The sequence below is a fragment of the Pangasianodon hypophthalmus genome, chromosome 3 (genome assembly GCF_027358585.1).
Source record: "Pangasianodon hypophthalmus isolate fPanHyp1 chromosome 3, fPanHyp1.pri, whole genome shotgun sequence".
Classification (NCBI taxonomy): Eukaryota; Metazoa; Chordata; class Actinopteri; order Siluriformes; family Pangasiidae; genus Pangasianodon; species Pangasianodon hypophthalmus.
In genome coordinates this window covers 8,513,593-8,533,321 of record NC_069712.1, presented here as the reverse complement: position 1 = coordinate 8,533,321, position 19,729 = coordinate 8,513,593, and the positions used below count along the sequence as shown (strand labels likewise).

General features: G+C 40.7%; 2 protein-coding genes across 8 annotated transcripts in view; both read left to right on the top strand.

Annotated features, from left to right (window-relative positions):
- htt (huntingtin) overlaps positions 1 to 15,974 on the top strand; it is a 50,305-nt gene extending 34,331 nt beyond the window's left edge. For 4 of the 6 annotated variants that reach the window (XM_053232557.1, XM_053232559.1, XM_026933683.3 and 1 more), the window contains 22 exons: positions 17 to 155; positions 842 to 964; positions 1,162 to 1,378; positions 2,028 to 2,173; positions 3,094 to 3,271; positions 3,374 to 3,469; positions 3,653 to 3,837; positions 4,407 to 4,533; positions 4,636 to 4,739; positions 4,838 to 4,992; positions 6,055 to 6,194; positions 6,285 to 6,367; positions 6,466 to 6,596; positions 7,321 to 7,453; positions 8,258 to 8,413; positions 8,713 to 8,903; positions 9,483 to 9,597; positions 10,815 to 11,046; positions 11,390 to 11,495; positions 11,642 to 11,804; positions 12,269 to 12,429; positions 13,518 to 15,974. In XM_053232557.1, coding sequence (XP_053088532.1) covers positions 17 to 155; positions 842 to 964; positions 1,162 to 1,378; positions 2,028 to 2,173; positions 3,094 to 3,271; positions 3,374 to 3,469; positions 3,653 to 3,837; positions 4,407 to 4,533; positions 4,636 to 4,739; positions 4,838 to 4,992; positions 6,055 to 6,194; positions 6,285 to 6,367; positions 6,466 to 6,596; positions 7,321 to 7,453; positions 8,258 to 8,413; positions 8,713 to 8,903; positions 9,483 to 9,597; positions 10,815 to 11,046; positions 11,390 to 11,495; positions 11,642 to 11,804; positions 12,269 to 12,429; positions 13,518 to 13,731 — 3,295 coding nt within the window. In that variant the 3' untranslated portion in view covers positions 13,732 to 15,974. The remainder of the gene's footprint in view (positions 1 to 16; positions 156 to 841; positions 965 to 1,161; positions 1,379 to 2,027; positions 2,174 to 3,093; positions 3,272 to 3,373; positions 3,470 to 3,652; positions 3,838 to 4,406; positions 4,534 to 4,635; positions 4,740 to 4,837; positions 4,993 to 6,054; positions 6,195 to 6,284; positions 6,368 to 6,465; positions 6,597 to 7,320; positions 7,454 to 8,257; positions 8,414 to 8,712; positions 8,904 to 9,482; positions 9,598 to 10,814; positions 11,047 to 11,389; positions 11,496 to 11,641; positions 11,805 to 12,268; positions 12,430 to 13,517) is intronic. The other 2 variants (XM_053232558.1, XM_026933693.3) reach the window with 1 other exon arrangement.
- A 3,087-nt stretch (positions 15,975 to 19,061) lies between these two features.
- Positions 19,062 to 19,729, top strand: part of rgs12b (regulator of G protein signaling 12b) — a 75,635-nt gene continuing 74,967 nt past the window's right edge. Inside the window, exon 1 of one of the 2 annotated variants that reach the window (XM_026944994.3) lies at positions 19,062 to 19,311. The gene's annotated coding sequence lies outside the window, so the exon portion shown is untranslated. The remainder of the gene's footprint in view (positions 19,312 to 19,729) is intronic. The other variant, XM_053232844.1, reaches the window with a different exon arrangement.

Sequence of the window (19,729 nt, the reverse complement as noted above, 5' to 3'; positions counted from 1 at the left end):
GCTTTCCTCTTCACAGGCATCAGAGGTTCTATTCCCTGTTGGACAGGTTTAGAGCCACCGTTGCAGAGGAAACCACAAGCCCCTCCCCTCCCATTACATCACACCCGCTGGACGGGAATCCACCCCCTGCCCCAGAGAGTGTCACGGCCAGTAAGGTGAGATTCATCACAGGGTTCATAACATTGACCTGGTTGTTTTATTGTCTTTTTGTGTATTTTTATACCACAGCACTGTTGAATTCTCAAATCTGATTGGTCAGAAGGTGTTTATTCATTTTCTATAACAGCAGCTCAGACAGGCCATAATTCAAATTACAGGTTTATGATAATGCACTCGTTCTAATACATTATCGTTTCTGTAGCAACAACATGGTCACAGGGACTTGTATGTTGGACACTCTACGTAAACTAAAAATAAATGGATCTAACAAAAATGTGTTAGTTAACAAAGACGTATAATTGTTAACATGGTGAAGCTTTCTCTTCACGTTTATTTAACATTCATGGAAGGAGTTTGCAGTATCAGAGCTGTAACAGTCAGTAGGTTTCCACCATGAGAGAGTCTTCAGGACAGAGGACTTTGTGTGTTCCAATTTCTCCATAAGAGCAGTTTATATCTGTTATAACGTAAGTGAAAACAGGAACAAATTTCCCTCATGGATGTTCCACATCATTAGATATAACATTGAACGATATGGGATGAGCGTGTGTGTTTTTATATTCACATTTATGCTGGTCCCAAGTGTTTTATTCCTTGCATAACACATACAGTACATAATTTTGTGTGTGTGTGTGTGTGTGTGTGTGTGTGTGTGTGTGCTTGTATGGCTTGTGTGTTACAGGATTGGTATGTTGCTCTGGTGAAATCCCAGTGCTGTGTGAGAGGTGAAGGATCTCTATATGAGACAACTGACCTGCTAACCAAACTACCCCAGTCTGACTTAACCGCCATCATGTCCTGCAAGGTACTCATCATAAACCTGTATAAGGAATACGTTGACGCTCATGTTTGACGTTTCCTGTACAGAAACATGCAAAAAGCAACTTAGCAGCTTTTGTATTGCCTTCTTTGTTAGCAGTACATTTCAGGGTACTATCGTATCTCTGGTACTAATTTGGTACCTCACTCTCTTCAGCCCTTCTGTTTGTGTCTCTGTCTCAGGATTTTAATCTGTGCCTGCTGGCTCCATGTTTGAGTGTTGGCCTGCAGAGGCTGTGCAGAGATCAGGGAGCGGTTCTTTTTGAGACCACACTCCAGGTGATTTTTGAGCAGTTGGCAAGCATCACAGCACTGCTCCCCTCCCCTCATCAGCCATTCCTCCTCTCTTCACAACCCAACACGGACTCTTCTTACTGGAACGCACTTAGCGGTGTATATGGTGAGTGATCCAGCTTGTAAATGGCCCTGTTTATACGCGGTGTTAACAGACGAGATTTATAGATGCTCAGACCTGGTATTTTCATGGGTTTAAAATGTGTCTCCACTGACTACTTGTGATCTGGTTTTTTGACTAGGTGCCAGTTCTATGGCCCACGATCTTCAGTTTAGCTGTAGCATTTATGATTTTTAACCTCTTCCTACGGTGATACAGGAGACACCTGAAACCTACGCTTTTCTGCTTTCTCAGCTAAAGCAGCGGTCATGCCAAATGCAGATAAAATTTGCTCGGTGGAAAATCCAGTTCATTGAAGGTCACATATGGGCCCTGAAAGAGGCGTGCGCTTCTCACACGTGTTTTTCATATTGTGACGACTTTAGCTAGGTGAACTTTGACTAATGAATTTATGAGCCATGAACCTATTGCTGCTTTGTCTTTCAATTTATTTATCCATATATGGATAAATAATTTGAGATAAGATTTTTTTGTGGTAAAATTGTGTTTTTAATCTGCGTGTGCTAGGATTTTCTTGTCAGCCTCTGTTGCCAGAAGAAGAGTAGTGTTTATTATTTATTATTTACAAAATATTTAATTATTTTGTTACATTTTATTTCTATTAAAAATGTATGTCTATGCCTATACATTGCAGGTGAGGTGGGCTTTTACCAGAAAGTGATGAGTGTGTGTAGTGCACTGAGTCGGTACCTTCTGTCTCTGCCCAAACTACCCTCGGCTCTACAGATCCCTCCAGCCACCGAGCACCTGATCACTTCCTTCACCACCCTGGTCATAGAGGTATATACACACACACACACACACACACACACACACACACTCACACACACAATTTGCATTAGAGTGTCCAATGAATGGCCTGCTACAATTATTAATTATATATCAAATTAAATCAATGTTGGCCCACACTGAAAGTTAAAAGCAAGTTGTTTCTGGTTTAATCAGTGCATGTCACTAAAGCATAAATCACAATCTAAAAACAGATCACCTAGAGCTAGGCAATATAACAATATAGTATCGATATCATCATAAATTATGTGACAAGACACTATTCTGTGATCTTGCTGGTATCGTGATTTCTTGACATTTTAAAACTATAACAATTAAACACTATAAAAGCATCTGATTTAGATGTTAATATTTTCTTAATATATATTAATGAATTGAATTGTTAAAAATTATCATTTTTTAAATTCCTCCCTCCTTTTCATTGTTGATTTATTTTTGTAGACACAGTTTTTTAAAGGTTTATGTTTTTTAATTGCAGCACTACAATTTTCCTGGCTACAGTTTGTATTGTATTGTAGAAATGTCTTGTGACATTTTTGACATATTGCCCACCTCCGCATCAACTCTTGATCACCTCTTTACCCTCTTCACTCTATTAATGATGTTAATTTTGTAGGTGCAGTAATGTTAGCATTAAAAACTGCACCTATCTTTGGATGTAGACTTACATTCCTCACTCTTTTAACTACATGCATTTGTTTTCTAGTAGATACTCAGTTCTTCATAGTAGTTATTATGTTCTAAGGTTGATAACCAAATAAAAAGAAAGTCTAATGGTGATAATTATTTGCCTACAATTATGTATTTTTTGTTATTACTCGTAGTCTGTGGTTGGTGATCCATTCTTTTTCTCTACCTGACCCCCAGTAAGAAAATCTGGAGATCCTGACACTCTCTCTTTCTGTCTGTAGCTGGTGACATGGCGTTTGCTACAGGACCAGTTACCTCTCAGTGTAGATGTGCAGATGAGTGTGTCCTGCCTGTGTTTGGCCCTGCAGCAACCGTCAGTGTGGACAGACTTTGCCTCTCGAACCTACCTCACTCACACCTGCTCCATTATCCACTGCATCCACCTGATAATCTACGCAGGTATGTGTGAGTAGAAGGGTGGCAAACTTCAAACATGTACATAACTAGTTATATAGGATGTATGAAGCTGAAGGGTTTGCTTTGGGTGTGTATTTCATGCAGTCACAGTTGGTCCAGGTGATCAACTGGTAAGGCCTGAGAGAAAGACACACGCTGACCGAGACTCTGAGGAGGACCAGGTGGATTCAGCAAAAGGCAGTGAGTTTTACATATACACACACGCACACGCACACACATGCTAACAGAGCTCACTTTGTAGCAGGCACTAGGGATGGGCCCAAGTAATTACAAGTGAATAATCATAGCTTACATGTTTATTTATTTACTTTTTTGTGCATATATTGAGACCAAATCATTATTGTATTATAATCATTATTTCAGACCTCTGTGAGCAGCAGTGTTGCGAGATCATGGCTGAGCTAGTAGAAAGCCTGCAGAGTGTTTTGGCTCTTGGCCACCACAGAAACAGCAATATCCCAGCATTCCTTACTCCTACCCTTAGGAATGTCATCATCAGTCTGGCCAGGCTGCCTCTTGTCAACAGCTACACACGCATCCCACCACTGGTGAGTGAAATACAGTATAGCATATAGTATAAATATAGTATAGCATATAGCCACATTTTTATATCACTTTATCACTATCGTTGTATCAATATCGTTCCAAATTTTCTTTCAAATATCTTTCAAAGATTTGTTTTCAAAAATGCAAACTATTTTGTAAACCTGGAACTGAAATGGGATTATGTATCATGAATCTACACAAAACAGATGATACATTTGGAGTGGGGGGAAAATCAATAGTTACAAATAAAAAAATCATAGAAAAAAAATCAAGGTTGTAATTCCAGAAATTACTGACACTCATTGATGTGTAACCCCTAAAATGGGTGCCATCAGAAGCCACCTACTTCATAAAGCCAAAGATGCTATCAGAACAAATCTGTGTATTCTCAGGGTGATGAGCAGTTTTGGGTTTCTGACAATCATCAAAATATAAGCCAGCCTTAAAGGGCCTGGGTTGCCTACTTTCCTGTCTCGCATTCTTGTTTCTCCTTTATGCATACTGAATATATCTCCCACCACTTATGTGTAGTATGTTAGTAATCAGATGTGAGCCTTTGTGTGTGTCATAGGTCTGGAAGCTGGGCTGGTCCCCCAGACGTGGTGGGGAGTTTGGCACAGCACTGCCTGAGATTCCTGTCGAGTTCCTGCAAGAGAAAGACGTCTTCAGAGAATTCCTCTACCGCATTAATGTTCTCGGTACAAAAGAGACAGATATGTTTGTGGTCTGATTACATGCTTATGATATCAAAAGCTTGTTTCATGTGATGATCGGTGTGTTTTGGTGTGTGTCTGATACAGGCTGGAGCAGTAGGACCCAGTTTGAGGAGACTTGGGCCACTCTGTTAGGGGTGCTGGTCACCCAACCAATCACGATCGATCAAGAGGAGGAGACTCAGCAAGAGGTGACAGCATCGAGCGTACACTGAACTATTTGCTATTTCACTTGATTCCATCGTGATCCAGCTGACCCTAATACTGAAAAATGTATTATGTGTATTAGGAGGATTTGGAGCGGACGCAGATAAATGTGTTGGCAGTGCAGGCCATCACCTCCCTGGTGCTGAGCGCCATGACTCTGCCTACAGCCGGGAACCCTGCAGTCAGCTGCCTGGAACAGCAGCCGCGCAACAAGAGCCTCAAAGCATTAGACACCAGGTGCATTTCCTTTTACAATAGGGCCTTTCGCACCACGGGAACCTTTTCATAGTACCTGAACTAATTGTGGAACTATCCACTTTTTGGCGTTTTCGCATCTCCAGAACTGCGTGCGATTTTAGTACCGGACTGTCTTTTTCGAGAACCAAATTAGCAACTGGTACTATCCGTGACATAAGTAGACGTTGATTGGCCAAACGCGTACGAAAACGCCCTCACCTGCCATGATTTAAAACGCCGTGTAAAAATAGTGCAAAATCGCCCAGTACTTTAGTACTGTAAATTTAGTTCTGGAACTAAAGCGGTGCGAAAGGCCCTAATGATTGAGGTTAAACTTCTAAACTAGTGAACAGAAGATCAGATCCCAGGACTGCAAGAGTGAAATTGTTAGGGCTTTATCATTGCTCTTAAGACTTACTTATTCAGTTATTCACTTGTGTTATGTGCTGGCTTTACTGTAAATGACTTTTGAAACCCAGAAACCTAACTGACTAGGCTAAAGAGTTGTAGCTAATTAAGTAGTTAGCTAGTTAAGTGCATTAATATGGACTAAAGGAAACAGACCTAAAAGATGTTATTCAAGTCTGCCTTGCCTGTTTGTTTAAGTGATAGATAACTGTGCAAGCAGAAGCCTTACATGACAGTTTTGCCACATACCTGTGTGTTACTTATTCAGAAAAGGATCCATACACACTGTTTAATCCATCTAATAAAAACAATGCCTCAGCTGATTTGTGTAGTGCAGTAGGTGGTGGGGTTTGGAAATGTGCTCTGGAGTTACAGCCACTGGGGAGCACTTTTAAATTTAAACATAGGATTTAAAAATAATAATAATAATAATAATAATAAAAAACTAAAAGCCCAGACACAAAAGCTGCTTACCCCTGTGCTGGTGATTCATCCATCTCTCACATTAAAAGAAGACAAGGGCAATTTCTGTGGAAAAGGGAACAGTAATTAGAAAATTTAATTAGCAGTAATTAGATAAAACTTCAACGATGTCATCAGAGGCCTGAAGTCACCAGTAAATGAGCTGTGAGATTTTTTTTTTTTTTTCCTCAGGTTTGGGCGTAAGCTGAGTGCAATCAGAGGAGTAGTGGAGAGAGAGATTCAGGCCATGGTGTCCAAGAGAGACAATATTGCCACACACTTCCCTTACCAAGCCTGGGACCCTGTGCCATCATTGTCATCTTCATCAGCAGGTAGAACTGAAGCAGTCCTATACGTCCAGGTGATGAAATCCTTTTCTGAACCCGTTTCCAAACTTTACTCTGTTTATTCTGTTTTTGCAGGCACTTTAATCAGTCATGAGAAACTCCTCCTGCAGATTAACACAGAAAGAGAAATGGGCAACATGGATTATAAACTAGGCCAGGTTAGAGAATGCAAAACAAACTAGCAACAATGCAATAAATCTTGTCCATCTGTTAAAGGCGATCTGATAATGAGTGGCTTGTATGCTGCTTGCTGTAGGTGTCAATTCACTCTGTGTGGCTGGGGAATAATATCACACCTCTGAGGGAGGAAGAGTGGGGAGATGATGAGGAAGATGAAACTGATGCCCCTGCAACTGCCTCACCTCCGACATCTCCTATTAACTCCAGGTGAAGTCACACACAAACACGCGCACACACAGAGCTACAGTCAGTTTACATATGTTGTATATGTTTTCTAAACCTCGCTTCACACAAGCAAGCAACAAAGTGTCACGTTCATTTTCTAAGTCTATGCGCTATATGAGTCAACGATTTCAGCTATAGCAGCAAGCAATATTGCATCAAGCAATGCAAATTAGGCATATACCTAATTATCCAAGTTTATTATGAAGCAGTAAAGTGACAAATACAAACGACTGGCTAGGCTGATTCCTCGGACCAATCCAGTGGCAAGTGTGGTTTTTTAGTTCCCCACTCATTATTCCTGTTTGCAGTTAGCACAAAAATGGTGTAATGTCCTTTCATGTACTGCAACATTAAATGTGTACAGAGGCATTATGAAGAAAAATAAAGCTTAGACGGAAGTAGCAGATATCATTGGTGCCTCTGGGGAGTGTATGTGGCTAGTACAGCTAGCTTATTTTATACGTTTTGGCTACTCGGAACTAAAACAAACACTGGACAATGGACGCCCAGGAGTAACAATTATAGCGGTCGCTATACACTTACAACAGACAAACTACATGTGACACTAGCGACTTGTCACCTGTTATTGTGAGCCTAGGGTAAAGCAGGTCCTGGCATAGTATATTATTCATCAGCTATACTCATCAGCTGTGCGTGGAATTTCTCTAGACTGACACTGGTGCTGCCTGTCCTCTCCCCCATTCAGAAAGCACCGAGCTGGGGTTGATATCCACTCTTGCTCCCAGTTCCTCCTGGAGCTCTATAGCCAGTGGATCCTCCCTGGCAGCCCCAGCAGCAGAAAAACTCCAGTGGTGCTTATAAGTGAGGTGGTGAGATCGGTGAGTGTGTGTTTACTTTGATTGTATGAGGGGGAAGCTAGTTCTTGTCCTTCTCTCTCATTTTCTGTCTTTTATTCCTGTTCTCCATTCTTGTACATTAGGGCTTCATGATGATGCAATAAAATTGTTTTTACTTTATTTTGATTAACATAAATGTCATAATTACTTATAACAATAATTCAGCCAGTTTAGTTGCGTTACAAGTTATTTGCTCTTTAATCACCTTGATTGAGTTAAATGCTAATTTTAAACACAATTAGACTCTAAATAAATAAATAAATACATGTATATCCAGTTGTGGGCATTATAAGACTAGCTTTCATTGCCTGGTGATCTTTAGTTTTGCCTGTGTAGCCTAATAAAAGTGCAATTGTTGACCATCTTTCTCTGATAAGAAACATTATACCACATAGCTTTGAATTCTTGAGTCTGATTGGTCAGAAAGTGTTGATTCATTTGCAAGCCAAATCACGGGTTTATATTAATGTGCTTGTTCTAATACGTTATCATTTCTGTAGTAACAACTTACACAGGTACATGTATGGTGGACGCTCCACGTAAATGATTTTTGAAAAAAGGGGATGGGGATCATGTAAAGCTTTTTGTGAGAAGACATTTAGTGTTTTCTGGAAGGAATCAGAGCTTTTTAACAGTCAAAGGCAAATTGTAACCTTAGGTCTTCCCCAGTATCTTAATCGATAATGTTTAATTCACAGATAAGGCAAAAAATCATGATTGTGATTAAATTACAAATAGCTGTACATTCCTAATGTCCATTTTATCTTTCTTGCTGTTTGTCTCAAGCTGTTGGCAGTGTCTGATCTGTTCACGGAAAGGAATCAGTTTGATATGATGTTTTCCACTCTGATGGAGCTGCAAAAGGTTCACCCTCCAGAGGATGAGATCCTCAATCAATATCTTGTCCCTGCTATCTGCAAAGCAGCTGCTGTGCTGGGCATGGTGAGTGTGTGTGTGAGAGAGAGAGAGAGAGAGAGAGAGAGAGAGTGTGTGTGTGTGTGTGTGTGTGAGAGAGAGAGAGAGTGTGTGTGAGAGAAAAAGAGTCTGTGTGTGTGTGTGAGTCTGTGTGTGTGTGAGTCTGTGTGTGTGTGAGTCTGTGTGTGTGTGAGTCTGTGTGTGAGAGTGAATGTGTGTGTGTAGCAGCAGGGGTGTGATGTAGGATTGACTCGGTAAAGGCATTGTGTTTGCTTAATCGTGGTGTAATGTGTGTGTGTGTGTGTGTGTGTTTGTGTGTGTGTCAGGATAAGATGACAGCAGAGCCTGTGTGTCGGCTGTTGGAGTCGGCACTGAGGAGCACTCATCTACCCAGTCGAATTGGAGCACTGCATGGAGTACTGTATGTGCTGGAGTGTGATCTACTGGATGACACGGCGCGCCAACTGATACCTACCGTCAGCGAATATGTACTGTCCAATCTCCGGGCCATTGCCCAGTGAGTGACTACACACACACACACACACACACACACACACACACACACATACTTCTGGTAAATACATACTGTCAGAACTTAGAGCTAGTTCTCGGTGACTAATAACATATGAATAACGTGCCCAGTTGTAAGTTCCCCATGCAGCACACTGAAATAAATACGATCCATCCTGATGTGACAGTGAGTAACGACATTCACAGTCTTTCTGACCTCACAGCGATCAGATTGGAACGCACACTTGCAGTCGCTCAGCTTGATGATAAATCATTACAGCCAGTGTATACACATTTGTCTCATATAAGGGAATACGAGATGAGAAGGAAACAGTCAGCAGCTCGTTCCCACTCGAGATAAAAGACCTCACGCTGACCGTGGTTCTCTTGAATCTTGGCCGCCTGGAGTTACAGCTAATGGCAGAGCCTGTGTACCACTGTGTACCGTGCTGAGAGCCTAAAGCAGAGATATACACAGTGCATGGCTATTAGCTCCTTATTAGCTGTACTGTTGTGTCTTATTGACACTTTAGATTTTAAATTCGTTGATGGCAACTTAATTAATTTGTGTGTGTGTGTGTTTCAGCTGTGTGAACCTGCATAATCAGCAGCATGTGTTAGTAATGTGTGCTGTGGCATTCTACATGATGGAAAACTACCCACTGGATGTCGGGCCAGAATTTAATGCAGGAGTCGTCCAGGTAAGGACATACACACATTGAGAAATACACCATATGGCCAAAATTATGTGGACACCTGGCCATCACACACACGTGATTCTTCCCCAAACTGTTGCCACAATTATATAGGATGTCTTTGTATGCTGTAGCATTACAATTTCCAACATGACAATGTCACTGTGCACAAAGCAAGTTCCATGAAGACATAGTTTGCCAAGGTTGGAGTGGAAGAAATCGAGTGGCCTGCACAGAGCCCTGACCTTAACCTCTTTGGAGTGAAGTGGAATGCTGACTGCTCCCCAGGCTTTCTCGTCTGACATCAGTTCCCTACCTCACTGATGATCTTGTGGCTGAATGAGAATGAGTCCCCACAGCCACATTCCAAAATCTAGTGGAAAGCCTTCCCAGAAGAATGGAAGTCAGTATAACAGTAAAGGGGGGACTAATGGGATGTTCAACATATGGGTGTACTGGTGTCACACACTTTTGGCCGTATAGTGTAGATTTTATTAAATTTTATTGTAACATTCATTTACTGATAGATGAATGTATATATGAATGAACAAAATGGCTCTTCTGATTCCTTTGTGCTGTTAAGAAGGCAGACACTGGCCAAACTGAGAATTTACACAGTAGAGATGAAGGAGAGAGGAATGGATGTATTCTATTGGATGGATCAATGCTGATAGACATGTCTTGTTGATGAGAGAGTTCAGAAGAGAACGGCCATACTGGTTCAAGCTGACAGGAAGGCTACGTAACTCAAATAACCACTCAACAAGCATGTTGAACAGAAAAGCATCTCAGCATCAAGAAGAAAACCACCTTGGGTTCCACTCCTGCCAGCCAAGAACAGGAAACTGAGGCTACAGTTTTCACAGGCTCACTATAACCGAACAGCTGATGAATAAAAAAAAATTACCTGGTCTTTTTCCTGGTCTTCTGGACTGCTCAGCTTTATCCTATGATTAATCATCACTATCCTGATGAGATTGGACTCTTCCAGGATGTCTGCACCCCCATTCACAGGCCATGAGGGCTCACTGAATGGTTTGACTAGGATGAAAACGATGTCTATATATGGAGTGATTGAGAAAGAAGACCTCTCAGTAGCAGCATCGGAAAACATGGCATACACAATAACTCTGCAATACGTTGCTGTGCCTAATACATTCAAAATAATGACTAGATGTTGTGCTTATATAAACAGATGGATTTGTTGCTTTCTCCCTCTCTAGGTGTGTGGCATAATGCTCTCAGCCAGTGAGGAGGCTACTCCATCTGTAATCTACCACTGTGCACTGCGAGGCCTGGAGCGATTGCTTCTGTCCGAGCAGCTGTCGCGCATGGACGCAGAGACGCTGGTGAAGCTGAGCGTGGATCGCGTGAACATGCCGAGCCCGCACCGCGCCATGGCCGCCCTGGGTCTCATGCTCACCTGCATGTACACAGGTGTGCCTGGAGAGGAAGGCAGGACACATTTCAGCTCACTTTTACCCCCCCACTGACCCACCTACTAACAAACATCCTGCAACCGAACAGAACAGCCCCCACCCTCATACTAACACACCTGACTAACACACAACACACCTACACACTCCCTTCACGTAGTCTTTTATTTTGATTGACAAGTGAGATCAATTAAGTGTTGGACATTTTTGTTGTATGTAATGAATTTACATATGAAATATGATTTCTGTGTTGAAAAGAATAAGTACAATAGTTCAGAATAGTTCAAAGAGGAATTGTGCACTATTAATAAGAGATGACGTTTGCTTAAGCTGATTGGCAAGCTTTTTGTTTCCCTCCACAGGGAAGGAGAGAGGGAGTCCTGGTCGGCCGGCCGACGCAGACCCCACTGCTCCCGACAGCGAGTCTGTTATTGTTGCCATGGAGCGTGTCTCAGTTCTTTTTGACAGGTATGACTGACACATTTATGATCAAGATATATGTATATACTGTATGCAAATACAACTCATGCATATTAATGTTCCAGTAGAATGTTTATTTTAGTTTCACTGAACTGCCTCATGTATTGTGTGATGACTCCTATATCCGAATTCAGGATCCGTAAAGGTTTTCCATGTGAAGCACGTGTGGTGGCACGGATACTGCCACAGTTCCTGGATGACTTTTTTCCACCGCAGGATGTCATGAACAAAGTCATTGGAGAGTTTCTGTCCAATCAGCAACCTTACCCACAGTTTATGGCCACAGTGGTTTATAAGGTGGGTTTTTTATTGCATTTAAATTTAAGCTGACTTCCTCTGTTATTTATAATACAATAACTCTGCTTTGAGCTAATAAGTAAATTATGTGCTTGGTTCTCTACACTTGTGTGATCAGCATCCTAAATATGGCAGGAAGCCCAAAATCTGACTTATTTTATTATTTTTTAATACATTTAACACAAATCTGATATTTTCATTCTTTCTTTTTTTTTTTTTTTCCAGAAAATGTAACATTGATTTTGACAATGTGCTCAGGTCATTTCAGGGCCTAGATCTTTTCACAGAATATGAGTCTCTCACAAATACAAATGTAGACTATCAAGGCAGAATGATTAAATTTAACCAAAAAAAACCCATCAAGCTTATAATGTGACTTTAGTTTTCCATGACAGCAAGCGATTATAACATTAACAGCAATATCAGTGTAGCCCGGTTATTATAATTTGTGCTCCTTGTTCCAGGTGTTTCAGACACTCCACGCCACTGGTCAGTCCTCCATGGTGCGAGACTGGGTGCTGCTCTCGCTTTCCAACTTCACACAGAGAACACCTGTTGCCATGGCAATGTGGAGCCTTTCCTGTTTTTTTGTCAGCGCCTCCACCAGCCAGTGGATATCTGCCCTGTATCCTTAAACACGGTTTCACATAAGTACTCACACACTTCCTCCTGGTTATTATTCTCTTCTTGTAGAGAAGCTGTGTGGCTGCGTGGTCCTCCTACAAAGTTGAGTGTTCAAGTGCTAGACGGTGTATTGGTATAAAAAAAAAAGCATTGAGGGGGATGCTGTCCTTACAAACTCATTGTGCACTTATGATTTAAAGGTCAATTCTTAAGTTCAGAGTCATTTAATCAGTCCTTTTACCAAAATAAATCTTCAAAATCACACAGACAAATGTGAATGACGTACCATAGTGAAAAAAACTACTTTTAGTCTACAGTAGCTTCATGTAAAATGATGTAGGTTGTGAGGTTGTGCTCAGTTTTATTTAGCTGTGTGATCCCATTGTAATCCCCATAAATTACAATCCCATTGCAGTCCCATAACAACTATTTATTTTTTCTCCATTGTTGTATCTGCAATGCTGCTTTTTACCATCACAGTAAACCCTGACTGGACTTGTCTGAAATAACAAGAGGTTTTGGGTAAGAGGCCGCTGTTGACGCAGCTGCATTTATGCAGGCTAGTCTCAGGGGTCCAAACATTTTTTAACTTATTAAATAAGAAATGGAGCACTCCAGGACCTTGCAGACCTTGAAGACACTTGCATATGAGGCCTTTAAGTGCAACCAGAAAATAGGCATACATAAACAGATACATTCCTCAAAGTGAGCTTGAGGTAATAAGGATCATGTTTTTCTGTCCATTAGCATGTTTAGTTTCTGTTCGGCCATGTTCACTACAGCATTCGGAGCTGCCCTAATTATTTGTAGGATCCTTTGTCATCCTCCTATTGGTCACACTTTAAGATTTAAATACAAAATTTCTGTCACTGCCAGAACTTTGTCGTAGACTCTCTTTGGTCGCAGTGGCACTAAATCAGCGGCTGGTGAGCACATCATATAAAACTGTAGATCTTAACAGCAAAATCAGGCCAAAATCCTGTACAGACCATTGAACAACAAAACTGTGATCAGCATGTCAGCATGTCAATTTTAAAAACCTGTTCTTCTTCGTCAACAGTTTTTATCTTTAACTCCTCTTGCCTCCAGCCTTCCTCACGTGATCAGTCGCATGGGTAAGGCAGACACAGTGGACGTTAGCCTGTTCTGTCTGGTAGCCATGGACTTCTATCGACACCAGATTGACGAGGAGCTGGACCGCAGATCCTTCCAGTCTGTTTTTGAGATGGTGGCATCCCCCGGTAGTCCTTACCACCAGCTGCTGTGCTGTCTGCAGAGCATTCACCAGGACACGTCACTATGAGGCATACACCTCAAGCCATTAGACTGGCTGTGATGCACTGCTCATCGTGCAGGACATAGTAATCTAGTGGACGTAGACAGTTTACTTTTACATTAACCATAGGACCAAACCACAGAGGCAACATAGTACACGTTAATTACCAGCTTTACAAAGAGCAACCATGGCATGTCCCCTAACGTATGAACTCTGCAATACAGAGTTGCCTGCCAGTCTTGTTAATTGTGAAACATGTCTGGAACAAATCAGTAATCGAATTAGATGTAATGTCTGAAGGCAAATGTGGGGATAAGAGCAAAATATACATTTTTAAACACTCCTTACTGCTAGCTGGTATATTTGCAATGAACAGATCATGGTACAAATCATTTTTCCAAGTTTAAGATCTCATTTTTCCAGCCTCGCAGCTTCGCATCTCTTAGCGTCCAAAACTATCCAAGAACCGCAAAGTTAAGTACTCACTCAAACATAATATCTGCATGAAAGAGTCAACATTTTTAGCAGAAGACTTTTCTTCTTGAAGTCATTCCTTTGTACAAAAGTTTGCCTGATTTGACCTTTAGCACTTGGGGAAAGTAGAGAGAGTGGAACTGTAAACTGACTTGATGATCCTCCCTCGTCTGAGGAAACTTGCGTAAGCCATGTTGAAACAAAAAGATGACGTTATTTCCATGTATTTAAAATGTAAAATGTGCTTGATTATATATTTTTAGGGCTGTGAGATGGTAAAATCGACTGGCACAAAGTTTACTAACCGTTATCTAACAACACCAGTTCTCTCTCTTTTTTTTTTTTTAGTTTTTATGTTTAAATATTTTTTAAAAATTTAAATTTGACACTTGATCTTCAGTCGTGAAGAAGCGAAGCCTGATGCAGAAAGGCTTGAAACAGCTGTAGCGCTCGGTGTTTTTAGATCGTGGAGTCGTAGCAGATAAGAATACAAAGTGAGCTTGTTAAACTGGTGTACGCACGTACAGTGATTTGATGTAATCTGGTTCCACCTTCTGAACTGGTTTTTGAATATTGATTTGTTTTAATGCTCAGGATGTAATGTGATTCTTGATCTAGTGTCACAACCGGAAGTCTATTTTTTATGTTGTGTCGAAAATCATGTAAAATGTATGTAAGAGAAGAAATATTTGTGTTATACTACTAAAACTCTGCTGCATGAGAATAGCCATCAGACGACAGATGGCATAAAGAGACTACATTTACTGAATGTTTGCAAACCACTTCCCTAGACGTAAACAGTGTGTGTAATGATGAACTGACAACTTTCACTCCCCGAAGGCTTGGAGCGAACAATCAGATTGGAAGTGTTTAGACAGCTGAGGCGTCCCTTCACTGTAAATAGAAGCCTGGCAGCATCTTGTATATTTAGCCTGCAGCATGCCGTTGTCTGCTTTTAATATTGAGTCTTCATGTGATGTTAAAACTACAGTGGAGGAGGATGCAACACCTGAAGTATGGTGACCAACTTGGAATAAATTTGACTCTCTGTCATATCACGGCCGTGAGGTTTCTTGCATTACCGTCATCTTGAATGCTGCATTGTTTTATCGGTATAGAGAGTCTAATATTCATCTTTTCACATTTTCCAAGTTGAAGTGTACACTTTTATAGACAAGCTCAGTCAGTGTTTCTTCATGTACACAGATTTCAGCTTCAGCACTGCTCTAAAGTCTAAAGTATTTCCTCGATAAACTTCTGAAAACAACTTCTACACCCAAGCCTGTAAAACGCAAATGGGATGAATTGAATGTGAAGAAGAAAAAAACAAGACACTGATTAGAATTAACAGTAGGTTGGCTGGTTTGATTTTTAGCACTTGTATTTTCTGTTTCCTTTATTCAAATCTCCTCACGCATCCGTCAGCACAACCTGCATCCTTTCCCCTAGTTTGCTTATACCAGAACACTTCAGTGCTGATTTCCATTTAACTCATTATACTTGAGGCACAGATCAATCAGTGTGTGGAAGCTGACAGTAGATGAGTGAGTAAAGACGGCGTGGATTATGAGACCGTTTGTGTCTACTCACTCATCTACTGTCCTGTTCAGTAAGGAAGGCTGTGATAGTCATGCACTGGAGCTTCCTGAAAACCTGCATTGGTGTGTTAAATATTCCACACTCATGTCTGCAAGCTGGTGGAATGAAGACGAAGTCGTTGTATTTACTGTAATGGCATATTTTAATATAAAACTACTGGAAAGATTATAATGTAGTAATAAAATGTTTAAAATGTGGGTTTTTTTGTTGATTTGCATTTCTTTTCTACCCTCCACATATTTGTCCTCATTATTTTCTAAACTATTTTCAGTTTCTTATTTTACTTTTCAAGCTCATCATAGACAGCATTTAATGTCAGCCCCTTCATGTCAAAGTGTTTACTAATTGCTTTAGACAGCTGGTTTGGACCGTGTGTAGTGATAATCCTCTCAAGCACGTAGCACTCTGTTCAGCAGGGCAGGGGATTAAATGAAATCTCTGGCTGGACAAGAAGGAGGCGAGATCTATTAGCATGGGAAATGAGATAACTTACAGACTCAATAGGTTGTGTGTCCATGTGACAAATTGTCCATGGGTGCAAATTAAAGGGGGAGAAAAAAAAACTGGGGACTGTGTTATGCTGTAGGGGCTATTTGTCCCTTAGAGTTAAGAATCAGTGCAAATCAAGACACCGCTTTTCACATCACTTCATAACGACCAGTCACTGATCACCATTGTTCCCAACGACCAGTCACTGATCACCGTTGTTCATAACGACCAGTCACTGATCACCGTTGTTCCTAATGACCAGTCACTGATCACCGTTGTTCCCAACGACCAGTCCCTGATCACCGTTGTTCCCAACGACCAGTCACTGATCACCGTTGTTCATAACGACCAGCCACTGATCACCGTTGTTCCCAACGACCAGTCACTGATCACCGTTGTTCCCAATGACCCAGTCACTGATCACCGTTGTTCATAACGACCAGTCACTGATCACCGTTGTTCCTAACGACCAGTCACTGATCACCGTTGTTCCCAACGACCAGTCCCTGATCACCGTTGTTCCCAACGACCAGTCACTGATCACCGTTGTTCCCAATGACCCAGTCACTGATCACCGTTGTTCATAACGACCAGTCACTGATCACCGTTGTTCATAACGACCAGTCACTGATCACCGTTGTTCATAACGACCAGTCACTGATCACTGTTGTTCCCAACGACCAGTCACTGATCACCGCTTTTCACATCACTTCAGCTCACATCATAGCTGCTGGTTATACGAGTTGAGAGAGGAGGTATGGCCGACTCACCACCTGTGTGTAATGCCTGACTGTGTTATGAATGTACGAGTCCATGTTCACAATGACCAGTCACTGATCATCGTTGTTCATAACGACCAGTCACTGATCACCGTTGTTCATAACGACCAGTCACTGATCACCGTTGTTCATAACGACCAGTCACTGATCACTGTTGTTCATAACTACCAATCACTGATCACTGTTGTTCATAACTACCAGTCACTGATCACTGTTGTTCATAACTACCAGTCACTGATCACCGCTTTTCACAACGACCAGTCACTGATCACCGTTGTTCCCAATGACCAGTCACTGATCACTCTTGTTCACAATGACCAGTCACTGATCACCGCTTTTCACAATGACCAGTCACTGATCACCGTTGTTCCCAACGACCAGTCACTGATCACTCTTGTTCACAATGACCAAAAACCGATTACTGTTGTTTGTCTCACATACTCACTTCTTTGTTCTACATTTTAAACTCTCTTCTTGGCTATGTTTACAAGTACTAAATTAAAAAAGTAAGTTATGGATAAAAATCCATAACTATTACCATTATGCCTATGTCAAAACAACTTAGTACCACCGCTTCCTTTTGGTTTAGTGTATTGCACATGTAGTTTTGTACTGCACACATGCTAAATACTGCAGTTGTAAATTGTCAGAAATATCAGTAAATTAAAAAAGCAGCATAAAGAGGCAGAATGTAATCCACATGTCTTTTGAAGTTAATGAAACAAAACACGTAGCTTATCACCTTAACAAGAAACTGGAAAGCACTAAGTCCTCTATCCTGAAGACTACTGTAGTGGAAAACATAACTATCCTGTAAATATATGTTACAAAATATTGACACCTGTCATGTGCACCCCCAGTGGCTGGGGTCAGTTCCCTGGCTGGGAATCGAACCGAGGCTCCAGCGGTGAGGGCACCAAGGCCTAACCACTAGCCCTAAAGAGACCCTACTAACCTAAATGTTAAGTAATACAGAAAAACGTCATTGGTTATACATTTTTCATTGTTGCTCAATAACGTTTTTTAATCTCTTTATTACAAGACTTACGTGGAGCGTCCAACATGCAAGTCCCTGTGAATGAGCTGTTACTATAGAAATGATAACGTATTACAATTAGTGCATTAATATGAACCTATGATTTTAATTAGAGCCGGAACTACTGTCAGAGCTGCTGTTACAGAAAATCAACACCTGGCCAATCAGATTCGAGAATTCAACAGCGCTGTGGTATAAATGTATCATTTTCTACATTTTCTATTCTCATAAAACTATGCTATTCTGTTTTATTCTACATGTCTTCAGAAAAAAAATTAGATTAGATTCAACTTTATTGTCATTGTGCAGAGTACGAGTACAGAGCCAATGAACTGCAGTTAGCATCTAACCACCAATGTCTATATATATATTGGTGTGTATATATATATATATATATATATATATATATATATATATATATATATATATATACATATATATATACATATATATATACATATATATATATATATATATATATATATATATATATATATATATATATACACGCACACATACACTTACTCATGTAACACCTTTTAATAAGCAAATTATAATCACCATGCATTTGAAACTTAATTTATGACATCATTTGGTGACTTTTAGCTACCTTCCCCTGAAAAGAGATGGCAACACTGGTATGAGGGCTCACTGTGAAAATGATCACTGGAGTGAATATCATTTGGAAGAACAGTGTTCATCCCTTTCAGTACAGTTCCTGAGACCTGTACAGTCTGTGTCATGGAGCACTGTTCTGGTGGGCCAAAAAAAAATAAAAAATCTTGATTTTTTTTTTGAAATCCTGAAGTTTTTGTCTTTAATTTGTCAAATTTAACTTGTTACTCGAAATCATATGAGACTATGATAAGAGACTATGATTACACTGCTCTGTGTGTGTGTGTATGTGTGTGTGTGTGTGTGTGTTACTGTGTTTGCACGTGCACTCTTCCCAGCTTGTGGAAGTACAGCTTTCCCCCTTCCTCCAGAATCCTGAGGTCACGTGACCCAGAAGGTCCACACAGCAGTGGTCCGCTCCTTGTTAAAAAAAAAAAAAAAAACAGAGAGAAAAGAAAAGAAAAGAAACCCCACTTCTACTCCACTCTCAGCTCCTGTTCAGCTCCAGCAGCTGGCTCACGTCCTTTTGTTTTAGGAAAACAGAGTAATATTATCATCCACTTTGTCTTGTGTAGCAGGACCGAATCCTGACTAAGGAGATAACTAGAGGAAGTGGTGAGTTAACCTTTATAACAGCTTTGTAGCTTTTTCGTGCTTGTGCTTGCTGTTTAGTGCTTTAGTGTTACTTTTGTGTACACAGTGTGTCAGGGACTCGTCTTTCTTGTTATTAAGTAATTAATATTTGATCAGTTCGGACAGGAGACACTGCCTCAGAATTCAACACCGTTATGTTGCTCTCACTAAGCAGCTGTTCCTTACTAAACTTCACCACCTCATTACAGCTCAAGCAAAGGACAACAAATTATTATTAATGTCATGGAATGAGATTGAAAACGCAACACAACATACTGTAGTATTCTTATATTATTTCGTTTGTTTTATTATTATTATTATTATTTTTCTATAAATGCTACCTCGAAGTTTTCGACACCTGTGGAATAGTTTGGATTTAGCTAGTCTCAAGCAAACTGGC